The 20127-nt window shown below is 42.2% G+C and overlaps 1 protein-coding gene across 4 annotated transcripts in view; it reads right to left on the bottom strand.

Annotated features, from left to right (window-relative positions):
* Nucleotides 1-73: 73 nt before the first annotated feature.
* map3k4 (mitogen-activated protein kinase kinase kinase 4) overlaps nt 74-20127 on the bottom strand; it is an 83353-nt gene continuing 63299 nt past the window's right edge. For all 4 annotated transcript variants that reach the window (XM_084321675.1, XM_084321677.1, XM_084321678.1 and 1 more), the window contains 10 exons: nt 16322-16422; nt 15055-15135; nt 13567-13758; nt 12885-12955; nt 12613-12729; nt 12052-12211; nt 11158-11280; nt 10651-10757; nt 3317-3496; nt 74-604 (listed from right to left, as the gene is read on the bottom strand). In XM_084321675.1, the coding sequence (XP_084177801.1) occupies nt 584-604; nt 3317-3496; nt 10651-10757; nt 11158-11280; nt 12052-12211; nt 12613-12729; nt 12885-12955; nt 13567-13758; nt 15055-15135; nt 16322-16422 (1153 nt within the window). In that variant the 3' untranslated portion in view covers nt 74-583. The remainder of the gene's footprint in view (nt 605-3316; nt 3497-10650; nt 10758-11157; nt 11281-12051; nt 12212-12612; nt 12730-12884; nt 12956-13566; nt 13759-15054; nt 15136-16321; nt 16423-20127) is intronic.

The following is a 20127-nucleotide window of genomic DNA, read 5'->3' as shown; positions in this document are numbered from 1 at the left end:
AAAAAGACCGAATACATTTAAAAAATAATAATAATCCTTCCTAATCCCCCCCCCCCCCCCCCCCTGCCCTAGAAATATTAAGTTGCATGTTTTTGGGTGGTGTTCCATTTCATTGCCTGCATCTGTTCAGTGAGGTTTACCACATCGGACTCAACTATTCTCTTGAGGACTGAAGACCACTTGGGGTGAACAGTTTTTACAAAGTGCCATAGCTCTTGTCCCCACCCACTCTGCCCCCAAAATCCTCCTTGCCTTTTCCAAAGGTTCTTCGCCAGTTAGAACAACAAATGTGGCTATAATTACTTTACAATATTGTTTATACAAGGATCCAAGCCCATCCTATTCTTACAGTATGTACACTTTCACCTCCCAGCTCAGGCGTGTCCAGCAACTGGGACATGTAAGACACTACTACCCTCCACACTGTCGGGTCCAGACTGCCTCTGAAATCCTAGCATTGTACAGTTCCTCAGTTTAGCTCCATGTGCCCTCTTCTGTGTCCAGTTTGTTTTTCTTCTTGCCAACAGCATGTACAGTAGTGCTTTTTTTTTGTAAACTTAAAAGCCACAGAGTAGGTCCCCATTCACTCTTCATCTGTGCAAACCTAGGAGAGAGAGAGAGACACCAGCTGTTAAGACGACCACATTACGTTATGACTTTTGCACGCATGCAAGTGTCAACATGTGACTGACTGCATGCCTTAACATCGCTAGTTCCTGGATAGTCTATTTCCCTTTTGGTTCCTCCGAACAATAGCTTCACTCACACCTACAGTAGGTGAGAGGCAAAGGGCTACGGCCCCACCCCTCTCTAATGCTAAGCTCATTGTCCCCTTGTCTCCCAGCAGCCATGATGAGCGCACTCCTCTTAGGCCATGTACAGACTGGCAAAATATTTGACCGTTTCCACCGTTCTGCCACACGGAACTGCGTTCTGGCAGCCTGAAGACGATACTTTCTGATATCAGCTCCCAGAGTGTGCAATTCTGAAGACGCCCCCCCATTGCGCCACCATCTTTACAAGCGATACGCGTCTTCTCCTGAACCGATGACGCATCTCCCTTAATCCGCATTGCAAACCCAGACAAAAAATAAATAAACATACATATGTCTTATGTCCTGGCTAGAAGTGTTTATTAAACGCCGGGAGTTATTATTAAACAACAATGGCATCAGAGTAGTTGCATTAGTGTTACAGAAACTAGACTTAAACTTAAGCTAACTAGAGATTAGCGTCGCATAGCTGGCCTTTTTTTCCTGAAAACCTAAGCACATTGTTCCATAGCATACGCCTTCAGTTGATCATGACAAATCCTCTGTTACCTTGACGATTAAAAAGCCTCCATAATTTAGTAAATAAAGCTGTTAGCTAAATAGCTAACCAACTAAATACAATAGACAGTGGTATCCTGAGGTAACGTTAAATACAACGTTTGCTAGTCGAAATGACTGGATACACACAGGGATAAGTTAAACATCAATCAATTAATTTATTCCAACAGGTAGTTTGAGCTGCATGTGAGCCGCGGTCTTTCTCTCCTCTCCTTTGGAAACTAATGACGTTACGTTAGCTCGAAAAGCACAGAACCGGCCGACACAAGTTAAGCTGTTAGCAACAGACACTAACACTTCCGGTCGGGGGGTTTCAAAATAAAAGAAACAGGAAAAACATTTATTTTGTACATTTGTGGCATGCACTTATTATCTTGAGACATTTTCGTTTTTACGGAAACCTTAAAACAAAACGAAAACTAAACCGATCAAAATCGTTTTAGTCTGGACAAGGCCTTAGCCAAGCTCGGTTAACCTACATGTACTTTGTACTATGCATTTCCAATATTATACCTATATTGAGCATGAAGCTCCATCTACGACATAATTGAGGAGTCTGGTTCCATCATCATGGCAGCGTCCAGTAAATGGGACTCCTTTTGAAATTGAGAAGCTGGACCATTTCAACGACTTTGAATTAAGTGGCCCATATTTTAGGTAATATAAAATTACATGACATACCATTGCCTGGAATATCGCATGTTAATTTGCCTGGCTGTGATATGAAGCGAGCAAAGCGTGGCGGTACATAATACAGCTGAGAACCAGCAAGCCTTAGTGCTCCAAAGGAGAGAGATATATATATATATAATGTTCTTTTTACGTGATATTTAGATATTCTTTGGTATAGGATTATTAGTCCGATTGTTTTTCTTTTTAACTAGTCTAAATCTAATTTAAATGTAATGTACCTCTTTCCGCCCTTGTATTGAACAGGCTGTTGAACATTTCACAACAATCCTGCACAACATGTTTAGGCTTGTTGATCTGAATTCAAAGTAACCCAAACGGCAAGGAGTCTATTGTCCCCAGTCTATTATCCATACAAAGAATGTCCTTTTAAAATAGAAAACTGGTTAATTCCAGAGGGCTTTAGAAAACATAAAAACAAACCTGCACACACACAAAACAGGAAGTGTTCTCTAAGTACCGTCATTTTAGGATTATAAGCCGCACCCTTTTCCCCCCATCTTTCGACCCTGCGGCTTATATAACGGTGCGGCTTATATGTGACTCGACGTGACCAAACTCGAAAATGTACAAATAGAAATATTGCTTTTTTGACTGCATTGAAATGTTATTGATCTGTTCCATTATTTGCTAAACTTAATACAACTTGTAAATGAGTTAATTCTTGTTATTTGTCCGACAGTATTGTGTCCCAATGCTAATTATTATGGTAATAATTAAACATTAAAACACCTGCGGCTTATAGTCCAGTGTGGCTTATATATGTACACATCATTCAATTTAGCTGCTGCGGCTTATATCCAAGGCAGCTCTAAAAATTTTAAATGCCTTTATTAGTTGGCTTACATTATTTAGAAAATTTTAAAATACCGACATGTTTCAGCCTACACATGGCCTTCTTCAGGGTGTTGTAGCTGTGACAAAACAATACTGTGACTAAATAAAGAAAAAAGGAAAAAACAGAACTCTGGGAGAGACCAATTACAATGGGGGACAGCTGGTCCCAAATGAATGAAGGCACAGCACATTCTCAACTTGACATAGTTAGAAGACAATCCACTTATAAGCTATGTCTACGTTGAAGGAATATACAATACTAAATAGAAATAAAAAGTGTATATTATATATGTATACCGGTATATACACACAATTTGTAGAGCTGCCTTGGATCTCAACTTTTCTTCTATAACGAATCCTACCCCGGATTTAATCCAAAGAGCACCTACCAAAACAAAACAAGAACGCCGAAGCCCTCTCCATATCCTCTTTTTTGATATATTAATTTAGCGTCTGACCTTGACAAACGGGTGGTCCAGCAACACGCTGGCGGTCCAGCGGCGTTTGGGTTCGCTCTCCAGACAGTGACCCAGGAAGTCCTTCCCCTCTGTGCTCAGCTTCTCTGGGATGGGCGGCTTGTGGCCCATGCCCACCTTGTACATGATCTGGAAGTTGTGCTCGTACTCGTGCCAGGGCCTCTGCGGCGCGGGGGAAGAAGTGGGGAGAGAGGGGGGGGGGGGGGGGGGGGGGGAGACATGTCACACGAGTCAATTCAAGCAATGTGCTTTTTGCTTGTCGTAATTCATGTGCTCATCATGCATTTTTCTTATGGGGCCATGGGGCCATTAAACCCCAAGTGCAACCTGAATCTGGAGACCTGAGATGAGTTGCTTTTTCTCACCCTACTGGTTTGTGCAGAGAGGACATGCAGCCAGGGACAGGTTTGTGAAATTCCAAAATAATTTTATTTTGTTTAACAATCGGACAGAACCATCAACATAACCAACAGCATTTTAATGGTCTGGAGCGTTAGCTTGCAGGACAGTAGTGCGATTATGATTTTTAATATAAGGAAGATGATGAATTTAGACCATACATTTCTTCTTTAAGTACTACTACTCTGAATAACTTAAATTGCGGTTAACCTGATGTGAGCCTGAATACGCCATTTTCTGAGACCACGTCCCAGAGTGGGCAAATCTGAAGACGCCCCCCCTTGCGTCGCCGTCTTTACAAGCCTATACACGTCTTTTCCTGAACCGATGACGCGATAGCCCACCTCTCCCCTAACCCGCATGTGCAAACTCAGCCAACACCACAACAACAATGGCATCGTACAGAGTAGTTGCGTTCGTCCGTGTTACAGAAGCTATTGAGCTTGATCAGGCTTTTACAGCCAAATGTAGTGCCCCTGTACTACCACCGTCGACAACAGATTGACATCTCCCTTAATCCACATGCAAACCCAGCCAACAAAAAAGAAACATGATACATATATGTAAACCCAAATAAGCTAATGTTCGATAGCATACACCTTCAATTGATCATGACAAATCCTCTCTTACCTTGACGATTAAAAAGCCTCCATAATTTAGTAAATAGTATTCCCATGGGCCATGGCTGGTGTTGAGATTTTACGATGCCAGCTTGTGAGAATTCGTTATAATCAACCAGCTAGCGTTGATGCTATTCAATGCCATTAGCACTAGCATACCCAACTAACGTTAATGCCATTCAGAATTTATTAACATAGCTACAACACACAGTAACGTTAATACAATTACATGCATCATTCATTGTTTACAATGCACGAGTGGAGCTAGTCGAAAGGACTGGACACAGAGACAAGTTAAACATCAATCAATTAATTTACGGTAATACAACAGGTAGTTCTAGCTGCCTCCGACCACGGGGCTATTATATTATATACGGCTTTGACGCGCTCTCTCTCTCTCTCTCTCCTGCCGATTAAAATCAGCAGCTCTTCCTCCTCATCACTGGCTGCCTGTGAAGCTGCATTTGCGCCGCGGTGTGTGTGTGTCTCTCCTATCCGTTGGAAACTAGCGTCAGCTCAAAATCACAGAACCGGACGACACAAGTTACTCCGTTAGAATAGAATAGAAATACTTTTATTATCCCGAGGGAAATTTGACACTGCAAATCGCTCAACATTAAACATAAAACCAATCAAATTGCCTAAGAATTAGAATAAAATTTGAATAAAATATAAGAATAGAATAAAATATACTGAAGTCTACAGTAGGTGAAATATTGCACAGTGTTGTTTCAAAAGTAAGAGTCCAGGAAGATGGTAACTGTCACTCTGTGCTCAGTGATGCAGTGAGGCACAGTGATGCATTGTATAGCCTGATGGCTGTTGGAATGAAGGACTTCCTGTGCCGTTCACTGAACATGCTCCTCCTGTCAGCCAAGTCTGTGTATAGTGGGTGGGAGGAGTTTTCCCTGATGGGCTGGAGCTTAGCAAGGCTCCTCCTCTCCGCCATCCACGCTAGGGAGTCCAGCTCCACCCCAACCACGTTACTGGCCTTCCTGACCAGCTTATCCAGCCTGGTTGTGTCCCCTGCTCTCAGTCCGCTGCCCCAGCAGGTCACTGCGTACAAGAAGGCGCCCGCCACCACGACTCATAGAACATCCTCAACATCCTTGTACAGACATTGAAGGATCTCAGCCTTCTGAGGAAGTAAGAGTCGGCACTGGCCCTTCTTGTATAGTGCCTCTGCATGTTTTTTTTACCCGTTCAGTTTGTTGTCGATGTGCACACAGAGGTATTTGTTAGCGAAAACAACTATAACACTTCCGGTGGGGGGGTTTCAAAATAAAAGAGCGACGTCTAAAACAGGAAAGACATTTATTTAGTAAATTTGTGGCACGCACTTATTTCTTGACTATTTCGTTTTTACGTAAAACCTTTTTAAAATTAAAACAAAAAAGATCGGATCCGTCTTCGTCTGGACAAGGCCTTACACACACGCGAGTCGAGCCGTTCACACACGCACGCGCGCGCTCTCTCTGAGCGATCTCTCTCTCTCTCTCGCTCATTCTCTCTCTCGTAGTATCATCACTCGCTGTATCACGTCAACCTGTTGCAAAATATAGCGCACGCTCCCACGCGTATTCCGATCCGTGCAATAATATTCACAGGGTATATATTGTCATTTGAAACAAGTTTCCCATGGGATTATGCCCCCCGTGGCGAAATTAATTAGTCCCCCTCTATCTCTCCCAACAGGTATCTGCCAAAAACAGCTTGGAATCTTGAAGGGCAGAAACTGCTGCTCTACAGTACTTGATTAGAAATACAAAACAATGAATAAAAAAACTTACAGATGTGTTCCATAGACTCTCAGGAATTGTGTAAAATTGCCCAAATAGTGAAAGAAATAGTAAGATAGTTCCCCTTTAACTCACTACACCTAGTCTTGTTTGATAACTCCAGTGTATGAATGGCGCAAGACTGGTTCAACAGGTAGGGCAGGTAGACTGGATAGAATAAATATTAGGAACTGAGATTGTTTTGACGTCAATCAAGTTTTCAAAAGGTGTTGTTACGTTCGAAGCGGTCCTGCGTATCTAGTATCTTTCCATTCGGTTAATAGCCTCAGGGATTAAAGCAAAAAAAAAATGACCTGACTGAATTTCAGGCCAAGTCATATTCTTATTTTAACCTCCACTGTATTTTTTTTTAATAGCGTTAGCGTTTTAAGGGAGCCTACTTGTTTCGGTTTCGTCGATAATCCAATGTACAGTTACCCCCCCCCCCCCCCACCCAACCACCTCCAATGTACAGTCCCCCTCCACCCAACCTACCCAACCTCCTCCAATGTACAGTTTCTTCGTCAAATGTATATACTATTTTTTAGACTCTTATTGTATCACAAACAATACTGTATTTGTAAATCTGGTATGTCATAAATGTATAGATGTAGCAGTATTGTCTATCTGTATGTCATGTGTGTCATATATGTTATGATGAATTGAAAATGGGGGACCCTGATGTAAACAAGATGAAAGTCTTTCTCTGGTCTGCATCCCCTTAACAATTGTGTGTATTGAGCTGTACTGTATTGTACCCATTCTGCAATCGGTTAATAACAATCAATCAATATTTAACAGATTGCAGAATGGGTACAATACAGTACAGCTTAATACACACAATTGTTAAGGGGATGCAGACCAGAGAAAGACGTTTGTCTTGTTTACATCAGGGTCCCCCATTTTCAATTCATAGTGACATTTATGACATACACAACATTTATGGCATAGGGACATACATGACATACTACAGGTATATAGTAATGTTACATTTGTGACATATACGATATGCAAATATACAGTACTGTTACCCATAGATCCTAACAGAGATTATACATATGATGGGGAGGAGACTGTACATTAGGAGGGGGTGGGTGAGAGAAAAAAATATACATACGGTGTGGAGAAAAAATATACATACGGTGGGGAGGAGACTGTCTACAGATACACCTGTGTGATGTTGCTACGGAGTTAAGCTAATAAAGGATACTCACAACAACCACAGCAGAGGACTCACGTATTTGTACTGTGAAGTAACACGACAATGACAAATGTGTTGTTTCTGTTTTTCTTTTTGACATAGTTGCGGCACACGGAACAAGTTAACAACTCACCACTACAGACAGCCCCCAGTAGCCTAGGCCCTAGCCAGTCTCTTCAAACTTCCTCTCGAAACTTTCTTTTATTAGGTGGTGCCGCTTATCCTTTTCGTCTGAGAACACCGCGGTGGGTTTTCTTTTTAGTGGCCGGCTTACTCCTTCCATTAACGTTATTATGCCAACGTTAGCTAATCGGTATAGCAGGCGTGCGTAACGTTAAGTGCAGGCAGGTACATAAGCAGGTGGTGGATGTGACGTCGGTAAACAAGGAGAGATTTGACGCGCGAGGCTAGGACTCGTGTTTTCTGACATGCGTTTCTACGACTGGATCTACTGCCTGTTCATGGTCTATGCTGAAGGTCGGTCAGACCAAGTTTAAAAGAATAAAAGTGATTAAATCTATTACTTTTGTCCTGTAACATTTATACGTTTAAAGAGAATGTAGCGTATTATATCAGCCTATGATTTATGGTAAAGTAGATTCCCGCGGGGGTGCGTCATCTCAAAACATCTCCTGACTAAACTTTTTTTTTTCAGGCAAAGTCATTCTTATTTTAACCTCCACTGTATAATTATATTTAATAGCGTTAGCTAAAAGGAAAAGACAACCCGTATCGGGGTCTGACAGCACAATTACATTTTCATATAACAGGCTGACGGACTCACCGGTAGAGCCGTCGCGCCTCCACTAACCCTTCAATAAGCTTTGTGGTCCGGGCATAAATGTGTCCATGAATCCATTTATTTAGATCCAACACTGTCTGCGATTATTATACATTTACCGACGACGAACTATTAGCGTAATCCTGTCTCTCGAGTCGCTGAGTCCTGCCATTATTGCTCCGCAGCTCGCCAATGACTGCTTGGCGCGGCCGCGATATGAAAAAAAATTCCCTTTTTCATGATATTTGACGCCTCCGATTGGCTCAATTTAGTTTCAATCTGTATGCATCTACAAATCATATTGTATCAGGTAGCCAATTCCGTCAGACTCCGAATCAAATTGACGGAACGCTTTAATGCCTGTAGCCTGTTTTTGTTAAAACGAGTGTTGTGCTTCTCTGCCATGGACAATAAACATTTTTATTTCATGAAAGTCTAGGCCTGCATTAAAGTGTAGGCCATAATTGCGCAAATTTGATGCTCCTTCATATAACAAAAAAACTAAAATGGTTGTTATGAATGTTACATTTGGACTTGCATTTCATGCTACTGAAAGGAATGTCATGCAACTGAAAGGACAAACTGTTCAAAATAAACTGTTCTTCTGCATTTTGAATGAGGGAGAGGTGAGGGGTTGGCCCGCCAAGTCATTTGAATCCTAGAAAGTGGACCGGGCAGAAGATGAATTGGTAGCCCCCGAGTTACACTACATGGAAAGTAATTCATACCACTTCATGTCCAAAAAAAATCCGAACTGTGCCTTTAACCCTGAGTTACAACAGTGGTCCTCTTGACTTGGGTTGTGAAGAGTCTACTCTTGCCTAGGGCTGAGCCCAAACGTTCAAACCTTTGTTCGTCACGTTGGCATTCGAATTCTAAATCAACATTAGAATTCTTTATTTAATAAAAATAAATTAGAAAATTCTCTATTCATTCTGTTTAAACCAATGGGGTTTTTCTTCACAGTTGCAGTAAAGTAAATATTAGGCTACACTAATATTATAGTATTAAAACTGACGAGTTATATTCATTAAAGAAAGTTGATTTAATTGATTTAGTTGGGCTGGGGCTAAATAGCCAAATAGAAGAAATGCATTGTAGGTTTTGGTCTTTATGTTGACAAAATAAAATAAAAAAGTTCCATTAAACCTAATTTTCACAGATGGGCTAAGACTTTCCCTTAGTACTTTTATCACATAACAACCGTTGTTTTCCACATAGGACAGTGCAAAGCCTCTATACTATGTGTAACCTGGACTCGCAATGGATAGGTTTGTTGTCAGAAGCGGTGCCAGTTGGTCGCGATGAAGTGGGCTCTGCGCAAAACCAGCTGCTATAACACACTGAAGTGAGGTGGCTATCTCGAGGCAGAGTATTAAATCGCCTTTTTTTTAACTCCCGAGAAGAAGCGCAGATTTTCCTTGCAAACAAAAACAACCGATTGGCAGAGAAATGTGCTGATAATGAGCTGGATTACGAAACTCCGTTAGTGACACTCCAGGTTAATCAGCGGAGATCTGGGGGTAATTCGTCTTTCGTGTGACGAGCTACTGAAAGTCAAGTTCACTGGACAACAGGCCCTCGCGAAGTTCTGGATATCAGTCCGGAACGAGTACCCAGTGTTGTGCAACGCTGCGCCGGGAAAGCTTGTCCCCTTCTCATCGACATACGTCTCTCTGTGAGGCCGGATTTTCAGAGTAGCAGCGGATCTCCGCCAAAGCGCACGACGTGAGCGCATTTTCTTTTCATGTTCCGGCAACATATTTTGGCTAAATATGCCTTGTTTTATAAATGTGTATATACAGAAACAATTCCGTTGCTTTTGTTGATAATATGAATTAATTTCATTGATAACATAGTTCTGTAATAGGGCGGCTAGGTGGTGTAGTGGGCAAGGCACTCGCCACCAGTGTGGAGACGCTAGGATTCGCGTGTTCGAATCCAGCTCTCCACATTGTTTTCAGTTTAGCTGGTCGTCCGCAGTAATACACATTGGCCGTATTACGGGGAGGGAAACTGATGGGTGGGGATCGGGCGTTGTGAACAAGCGACTCCTACAAGTCGGTTGGTGCGCCTCCGCAGTAGAATCAGGAAGTGTCTGGGGCAGCGTGAGCCTCCCACGCGTTACTCCTCGACACTGAGAGATCGAGCTGCGCAGGTGAAAAGATGCGACTGCTGTTACCTCAAGTACCGGAGGGGACTTGTGCTATGTATGACTTAGTCCACATTGCAGCCGGCTTGTGGGAGGCAAGAAACAGCGTTCGTGACAGGGGAGGGTTGAATTGGATGATACGAAATTGGGATGGGAGAAAATATAGAAAAATGGGAGAAAAAGTGGATCAAAAAAAAACATAGTTCTGTAATAAACGATCAAGTTCAACAACGTGTGCTTTTATTTAGATTTCCTTATTTCCACGTTGAAATTACACGATAGATTAAGTGTGGGGTCGCCAAAAAAAAAATCCTAAATAAAATGGGGTCGTGGTATAAAAAAAGTTTCAGAACCCCTGTTCTATTGTGTGAATGAATGTCCTCACCTTCCCCGTCACCATCTCAATGAGGACGCAGCCCAGACTCCAGATGTCCGCTGCCCGTCCGTGACCTTCGCCCTTTGCTCTCGTGATGACCTCAGGTGCCATATATGCTGATTGGGAAAAAAGGGATACAGTGATTCAGAAACACTGCTGTGATAAGTTAATGTGACATACATCTTGCTTTATTGTGCCTGTTGGCACTTTGTTCATGTAGTTCCCCATTATACAAAATATGCTGTTGTCGCGAGTTTGTGCAGCTCCAGCCACTCTGAACATGTCAAAAAGTGTCAAGACCAAATGAATAAAGACTACAATAAAGCATATAGTTTTACAGGCTACTACATGGTAGTACAGGATATTACACTGCACTACATGGTACTAGAGGGTACAACATGGTAGTACAGGGTAGGGACAAGTACATCGTCAGCTAAATGTATCATCAAGTGCACTGCCTCAATACACAGTGACCCCTGGTGGCGGCATGAAGACCAGACTGGCCTGTCGTCCTACCTGCAGTTCCCAGGGTGCTGTTGACTTCTCCAGGCATCGTCTGGGCGTTGTTCTTCAGCTTCACTGAGCAGCCAAAATCACCAAGCTTTATCAGACCCGATGACGTCAGAAAGGTGTTTGCTCCTGTTAAGAATATAGATCAGAGTCAGCGACAGGGAGCGGTCATGGATTCTTGCTGTGCATCACACTCAACTGTTCAGCACATACAGTCAAAACTGTTCAGCACATACAGTCAAAACTGTGCAGCACATACAGTCAAAACTCAGCACTATCCATACCAAGCAAACTGCATAATGCAGCATGGACACAATATCATCTTGCTATTGCTAATATCATTTTGAATGTCTAATAATGACAATGGAATGCTTATGAATAAAGGTGGTGAGTGAGGAGAGTGTCCTACGAGGCCTATAAAGGTGGTGAGTGAGGAGAGTGTCCTATGAGGCCTATAAAGGTGGTGAGTGAGGAGAGTGTCCTATGAGGCCTATAAAGGTGGTGAGTGAGGAGAGTGTCCTACGAGGCCTATAAAGGTGGTGAGTGAGGAGAGTGTCCTATGAGGCCTATAAAGGTGGTGAGTGAGGAGAGTGTCCTACGAGGCCTATAAAGGTGGTGAGTGAGGAGAGTGTCCTATGAGGCCTATAAAGGTGGTGAGTGAGGAGAGAGTGTCCTATGAGGCCTATAAAGGTGGTGAGGAGGAGAGTGTCCTATGAGGCCTATAAAGGTGGTGAGTGAGGAGAGTGTCCTATGAGGCCTATAAAGGTGGTGAGTGAGGAGAGTGTCCTATGAGGCCTATAAAGGTGGTGAGGAGGAGAGAGTGTCCTATGAGGCCTATAAAGGTAGTGAAGGAGGAGAGAGTCCTATGAGGCCTATAAAGGTGGTGAGGAAGGCACTGACCCTTGATGTCGCGGTGGACGATGCCGTGTTCGTGGAGGACGTTGATGGCTGTGGTGATCTGTTTGCTGTACAGTCTGATGACGTGCTCCTGTAGCCCCAGTCTGGACACCTCCTCCAGAGTGCCCTCGTCACAGTACTCCATGAAGATGTACATCTCCTCCTGTGAACGGGATGAGGATGGAGTAAGGCCACCAATACGGTTCAAACATGAGATCCGTTTATTACCGTAAATAACTGAACCAAGTCTTAACCACGGACTGTTTTCAAGTAAAACACAAAATGGAATGTCCAAGTTATCCTAAGCCCTGTAATTGCAAAACTGGGAGATTTGAGAGAGCGCATCACTTGGACTTGCATAGACATAATGGTTGCTGCCACTTGTCTTTACAGGCATTGTCAATGTCCACTACTATGCACCAATAGGAACAAGTCCACTATGAAGCATTTTGGGATGAAATCCTTCTCAATAATCCAAAACACACAGTGCCATGATTGAGGTCACACAAGTATCTGGCATTGAGCAATGATCCATGTTGTAAACCTACAGTACACCTCTCTTACCCGGTGGAGCTCAACGCCAAAATAACGGACCAGATTCGGATGTTTAATTCCTTCAAAGATCTTCAGCTCGTCTGCGGTCTCTTTGATGGTTTTATGGTCGTTGGGCTGGAATCGTATCTGTTTGGAAAACAAAGACACGAGGAGGTAATGTGTAATTGTTAAAAGGTAGTGGACTGTTGGAAATATAGATATAACTCAGTGTGACCAACGTTGGCTGAATAAGGCTAGATCAAATAAATGATGTTGAATGCTGCTATTGCTAAGACATGTACCTCCTTCATGGCCATCAGTTCTCCAGAGTCGACGTTGATGCAGGTGTAGACTTTCCCATACTGTCCCTCGCCTGTTTACAGATAAAACATCATGAGTTATTAACTATATATAATATATATAGAAACATGTAATAGCCTGGATTATTAACTAAATAACTAGTACACCATGTATAATATAGATAGAAACATGTAATAGCCTGAATGATTAACTATATGACTAGTACACTATATATAGTATAGATAGAAACATGTATTAGCTTGTGAATAAAAGTAGAAGAACAAGGGGCTCTGAGGTAAAAATCCTGTGAAATGTCCCATAAAATTGAATTATCTGTAATCAGTGTGTATATATATATATATATATATATATATATATATATATATACATACACACATACTGTATATATACTGATAATTCAATCTTGTGGGGCATTTCACAAATAATATATATATATATATATATATATATATATATATATATATATATTTATTCATTCTTTCACAGATATAATATAAATGGAATATATTGTGTTCCATCTCTGCTAATTGTACGCAAAATGGAACGTCCCAATTCTCATTAATGTAAGGGATTGGCTCTTTGATTTCTAATGCCCATTAATGATCAGAAACGCCTCCTAAAAGCCCCACTTCCAAGCCCCAGCGGTGCACAACGTGACTTTACCGATCTTGTTGCCCCTCTGCCACTTGAAGGTGACCTTGCGGAGGCCCACGTGCATGACGTTGTCGTAGGACTTGGGCGTGTGGCACACCTGGCCGATGATGTTCCGCTGCTTCATGACGGCGTAGCGCTTCTCCTCAAAGCCGCGGATGGAGCGGCGCACCGCCTCCATGGGGTTCTGGCGCGCCGCCGTGTCTGAGGTGAGAGAGGAGGGACAGACTTGGATGAAAATGGCATCCATCGCCTCCACGTTTACATTCCCTAGGAGGTGAAATGGCAGTGGAAATATACAGGGGACCTAAAATGAAAACCAACAACCAAACGAGAGCTTCGTCCTGTTCTTCTACTGAGATAGCTCAGAGTGAGGATGTCCTACATAGGGATGGGTACAGAATTCGGTACTTTTAAAGGTACTTACCGAAACACGTCGGTACTACCGAGTATCGATTCACGTGATACAATTTTATTTATTTTTTTAACACTTTTATTATTATTATTATTTTTTTTATAAACCTTTTTTCTTTTCACGTCAACGTTCACACGCACAATATACACATACCTAGGATTTGACTTGATTCAACAACAAAGCAGTCGGGGCAATGGCAAGCCGAAAACAGTCGAAAGTGTAGTTATTTGAAGTTTGGATATTTCTTTTCACAACTGAGGTAGGTATATTACATTTTTAGAGACTAAAGTACCGAAAAAAGGTACCGTTGGGTACCGGTATCGATTCACAGGTACCGGTACCGTATCGGTTCAAATGTGAACGGTACCCATCCCTAGTCCTACATCACCTGAATGTACACAACAATAACAACTGCTATCTGTAACAATGAATATGAAAAGGTGGTATAGATAACATTCCGCCACTAGATGTCCCACTAGAGCACCAGCATGTAATTTATTCAATCGGGTGCATTCCATGTGGGGAAATGGGAAGTAGGGGAGGGGATACATTCTACGCTACATGTAAACAATGATATATATTATGATACATTTATAAATCAATAATCTTTTTTGGGGAGAAATAAAATAATAAAAATACACAAGAAATAGATTACACTACATAAAAATGTTATCTATTCTACAGAACCTTCAAAATAAATGAATAGAAAGTACACCAATACGTTTTTTTGTTTTAACACTTCAAAGAAAGGGAGGCAGTGCAAGGTGTTATAGAGAGAAATAAAAGGACCATTAATTTGCTCAACAGTCGCATAGATAGACGAGAGTCGTGTCCTTAGCGGGTGAACTCTGCGCTCTTGGAAGCCTCGGCACTCTTGGCATTGCGTATCTATCTATGCAGACAACTTACAACTTTCTTACTTTGTGAAAACATGAATAAGACATTTAGGAAAAGGGAAGAAGGAACATCACAGCTTTTTATTTAAACAGAGTTATATACATGCTGTTAATTTCCTGTGGACTGCCCTGGCATCCTCGAGTGTTAAGGTAATGAGAGATGATGATGAGATGGTCTGTTCTTCTCACCCTTGGACTGAGTGATGAAGGTCCGCAGCTCCCAGCTCCTGCGGGCGGTGCTGCTGGGGTCTCCTTTAGGATAGGACGGCTCTGGAGAGAGAGAGAGAGAGAGAGAGAGAGAGAGAGAGAGAGAGAGAGAGAGAGAGAGAAACACAAAGCATTGTCAATCAGAAACACATTCAGAGAGGAGAGGAGAGGTCATCAATTGGCACACATGCGATGCATGCATGCGATTCGTCTCTGCGATTAACCCATCCCATCATCCTTCCCCCCAAGGGCAGCCGGGAGCAGACAGGCGTCAACGTGAGCCGCGCCAGGGGACCAATCCAAGTGCTCCTGTCCGTCTTCGTCAAGGACGCCACAGCGTTAGCGATCTTGTTGTTGTGCATGTTTTTCCATTGGGTTTATCTTATCGGGGGGGAAACCCTTGCGAGCACGGGGAGAACATGCAAACTCCACACAGAAAGGCCTGGGAGATACCCCACCTGGGTAACTGGCATCATGGAAACCTGGTCCCCAAGCGGGAATCGAACCCTGGACCTTCTTGCTGTGAGGCGATAGTGTTTGACCACTACACCACCGTGCCGCACTAGATAAATATGCAGTCATTTCTCTTGATGATAATAGTCCAGAGACATAAAAACAACTCACAGGACCTCACATATATATACATTACAAAGGGATAGCCTAAAACACAACCGACAGTAGAGTGTATATATATATATTTAGTGCCATGTACATCGGTTTTAGCACTGTGGCATGGAATAGGTGGTGTCTGTGAAGGGAAGTGATGTGCAGTAGTCTGTAGACCAGTGTATCATGAGATACTGTAGTTATACTGTGTATAGAGTAAATAAGAAGCATGGATGCACTAATATGACATCAGAAAAGCTGTATCAGCTCTTGAGTTGATTGTATTGTACAGACAGTTAAACTATTGTAAAATTGGCAAGAGATTTACGCGACATTTTCACTGGAAGTGTGTTGCTTAATACACATCCCAAGTTAACAAAAATATATCACCAACAATGACTTCTGTTTAAAGACTCAAGACTCTAAGATTTTTTGTTAATTTCCCCTTAAATTGACATGGCTGAAACACTTCAAACCCGTTTTGAAACTGCCTTTGAACAAAATTACAACCGCTGTAATCGATAGGAGAAAAACACATCGACAACAACAAAAACATGTAACCTAGTAACGAGATGAGTTGTGAGTTTACACAAGGCAGCTGTAGCTAGTAGTGCACGGATGGAGATGTAGCGAGTCCACCCACCTTCTCGGTCCTCCGTGGGGCTGGAGTGGCGGCTCAGAGACTTGAACTGCAGCTCCGCTGCTACCGACGACAGGCGGTCGTTCTCATGGAAACTTGACCCTCTGTGAGGGAGACGGAGTCAGAATTAACATAATGTCGTTCCTATTGTCTACTGTAATGTCTAAAAAAACAAAAAAAAACAAAAGAAAATGTTATTAATTTTTTATTTAATTATTATTATTATTGTTATATATAATAATAATAATATATATATATTATTATTACATATTATATATATTATTATTATATATTATATATATTATTATTATTATATATATACATTTCTTTCTACATATTGTTTGGTGCTGTACTGGTTTTTTATTTTTTCTGTCTTTTGTTTGTTTTGTCGATAAGTGTATGTATGTCACGTTCGTATTGTCTACTGTAATGTCTAAAAAAATGAATAAAAATATCAAATGTAAAAAAAGAAATATTAAAGGGGAACTATTTTACTATTTCTTTCACTATTTGGGCACTTTTACACAATTCCTGTGAGTCTATGGAACACCTCTGTAATATATATATTTTTTTTATTCATTGTTTTGTATTTCTAATCAAGTCCTCAAAAACAGCATTTTTCTACCTCAAGATCTTAAGCCGTTTTGAGCCTGGGCTCCAACCACGGTGGTAATGGTTCTGGTTCGCCTGAACATCATCATGCAGCGGAGTCTCTCTGACATCACAAATCGCGCACATTTTCAGATGACTCAGTTCAGTGAGGGTGAATATTGTGAGAGGAGAATTGGAAGAATGCGCCAATATGAGAATTTTGAGACATAGATCATATTAATATAAGTTCACATAGCTAGGAAACAATGCTAAACACTCAAAAAGGCCATTTATAAGATAGTTCCCCTTTAACATAATGTCGGTACTCCAACTAAAGCTCCACTATGTATGCGCCATGTAATTATTAAAGCTGCACTGTGTAAAAATGGCACAATGTAGCCATGAGAGGTAATTCCACCTCGTTTAAACACGGTGGATAGGAAAGAATGCTGACGAAAAAGACATTTCTTGGAGCAGAATAACTTTGGATAACACGTTGTGCTCCAGGAACGAGACGGTCGCCTTTTAGTCGTACCCGAGCAGAAGAGCCGCTATTTCTTATCTCACCGATTTCACTGTGTTTCATGCACTGCCATTTTTCTCTTGCGCACCCAAACTTGGTTCTTCTCCATGAGTTAGCTCGCTATAGAAGCAAAACGTTCATGAAAAAGTTCCATAGTGCAGGTTTAAAGGCCACCCATCTGAAATCAGGATATAGCCGCGCCACCTTTGGTGTAAAATACTGCTGTACTACTGGCTTGTGATAATACAAAAAAAATTATTCCATATGTATAAACTCAAAAAATAACAACAACTAACAAACCTCAAAAACATTGTACACTTTTAAGTAACCACACCATTTGTCATCTAAATTGTAAGGCTACTTTACTCTCTCTACACATTGAGAACCATGCATTGAGAACAACAGTCATCATACAGCTCATAAACACATCCAAGAGGTTAGCTCTTCAAGAGTGCAAGCTCACAGTTCCAAAAGCACAGACAGAACAAGCCCAAAGTACTAGCAGCAGAGAGCAGAGGAGCACAAATGCAAGAGTAATTTGTTAATAGCACTAGTCAGGATATGACAGCTCGCTCTCTCCATAAGGTAGCATGTGTTCACGTCTCTCACACCGTGCACAAGTCTCAGTCTCAGCTCTGGTATTAGGCCTACTTGCTTATCTTTCTGCATTACTGATGTATTTCTGTGGGAGTTCATATTAGCTCAATGTTTAATGAAATGTAAGCTACATAATTTGTATTTATGTATTTCTCTTTTGGAAAGGAGAGTGGGCAATAGGAAGGCTGAGAGGGAGACAGAGTAGGAGAGAAGGTTCTTTGTTGAGACAGTAAAAAGGCTGAGATGGAGACAGAGTAGGGGAGACACAGGAGAGAAGGTTCTTTGTTGAGACAGTAAGAAGGCTGAGAGGGAGACAGAGTAGGGGAGACACAGGAGAGAAGGTTCTTTGTTGAGACAGTAAGCAGGCTGAGAGGGAGACAGAGTAGGGGAGACACAGGAGAGAAGGTTCTTTGTTGAGACAGTAAGCAGGCTGAGAGGGAGACAGAGTAGGGGAGACACAGGAGAGAAGGTTCTTTGTTGAGACAGTAAGAAGGCTGAGAGGGAGAGAGTAGGGGAGACACAGGAGAGAAGGTTATTTGTTGAGACAGTAAGAAGGCTGAGAGGGAGACAGAGTAGGGGAGACACAGGAGAGAAGGTTCTTTGTTGAGACAGTAAGCAGGCTGAGAGGGAGACAGAGTAGAGGAGACACAGGAGAGAAGGTTCTTTGTTGAGACAGTAAGAAGGCTGAGAGGGAGAGAGTAGGGGAGACACAGGAGAGAAGGTTCTTTGTTGAGACAGTAAGAAGGCTTAGAGGGAGACAGAGTATGGGAGACACAGGAGAGAAGGTTCTTTATTGAGACAGTAAGAAGGCTGAGAGGGAAAACAAGTATGGGAGACACAGGAGAGAAGGTTCTTTGTTGAGACAGTAAGAAGGCTGAGAGGGAGACAGAGTATGGGAGACACAGGAGAGAAGGTTCTTTGTTGAGACAGTAAGAAGGCTGAGAGGGAGACAGAGTAGGGGAGACACGGGAGAGAAGGTTCTTTATTGAGACAGTAAGAAGGCTGAGAGGGAGACAGAGTAGGGGAGACACAGGAGAGAAGGTTCTTTATTGAGACAGTAAGAAGGCTGAGAGGGAGACAGAGTAGGGGAGACACAGGAGAGAAGGTTCTTTATTGAGACAGTAAGAAGGCTGAGAGGGAGACAGAGTAGGGGAGACACAGGAGAGAAGGTTCTATGTTGAGACAGTAGGAAGGCTGAGAGGGAGACAGTAGGGGAGACACAGGAGATAAGGTTCTTTATTGAGACAGTAAGCAGGCTGAGAGGGAGACAGAGTAGGGAGACACAGGAGAGAAGGCTCTTTATTGAGACAGTAAAAAGGCTGAGAGGGAGACAGAGTAGGGGAGATACAGGAGAGAAGGTTCTAGGTTGAGACAGTAAGAAGGCTGAGAGGGAGACAGAGTAGGGAGACACCGGAGAGAAGGTTCTGGCAGGATTCCAGGGCTACACGTGTGCTCCATATCTGGCCACTAATGTATTTTAAGCAAATCAATGATATGCGGTACAGTTGGTTGGAATTACAGCCAATGCTTCTTCTCTGAGCTTCCAAAAGTGCCCGTTATACTACCATGCAAAATCACAACATTGGCTAAGTAAGAGGGATGAATTATTACTCAATTTCATTAGTCTGCTTTGCTTGTGGCCTAGGACAGTCCAACCGGTATTTGTTAACATCAAACTAGTGCCTCCCAAAAAGGAGAAACAAGAGAACCTGGATTCTAACCTGTGATGTCATCCTAACATACAGAGCTCCATTGACATTGGCTGGGAGACTTGAGGTGTGACTGAATTTTTTTTGCCTGAACATCCAAATGAGCTTCATGCCATCGCATTTAAACTGTCTGGAACTGAAACTCAGTATTTGCTTTTCTACCTTTCATTTAATACATTTTGTATCACGATTCACAATAGACAAAAACAGACGACACAATGTCACAAATGGACGATAATCTATAAATATCAATATATTGCCCAGCCCCAAGTAGTGGTATCAGTTTAAAAACAGAAAAGGTATCTGTATCCCCAGGCAAACATCCCATCTGTCGCAGTGACCTTTTCCATCGCTTTCCAATTCATCATGTATGGAGTTGTGACATAACA

Source organism: Notolepis coatsorum, assembly GCF_963971535.1.
Source record: "Notolepis coatsorum genome assembly, chromosome: 9".
NCBI classification, from domain to species: Eukaryota; Metazoa; Chordata; class Actinopteri; order Aulopiformes; family Paralepididae; genus Notolepis; species Notolepis coatsorum.
Note: the sequence above shows the minus strand (reverse complement) of the source record. Positions and strands in the feature narration are given on the sequence as shown.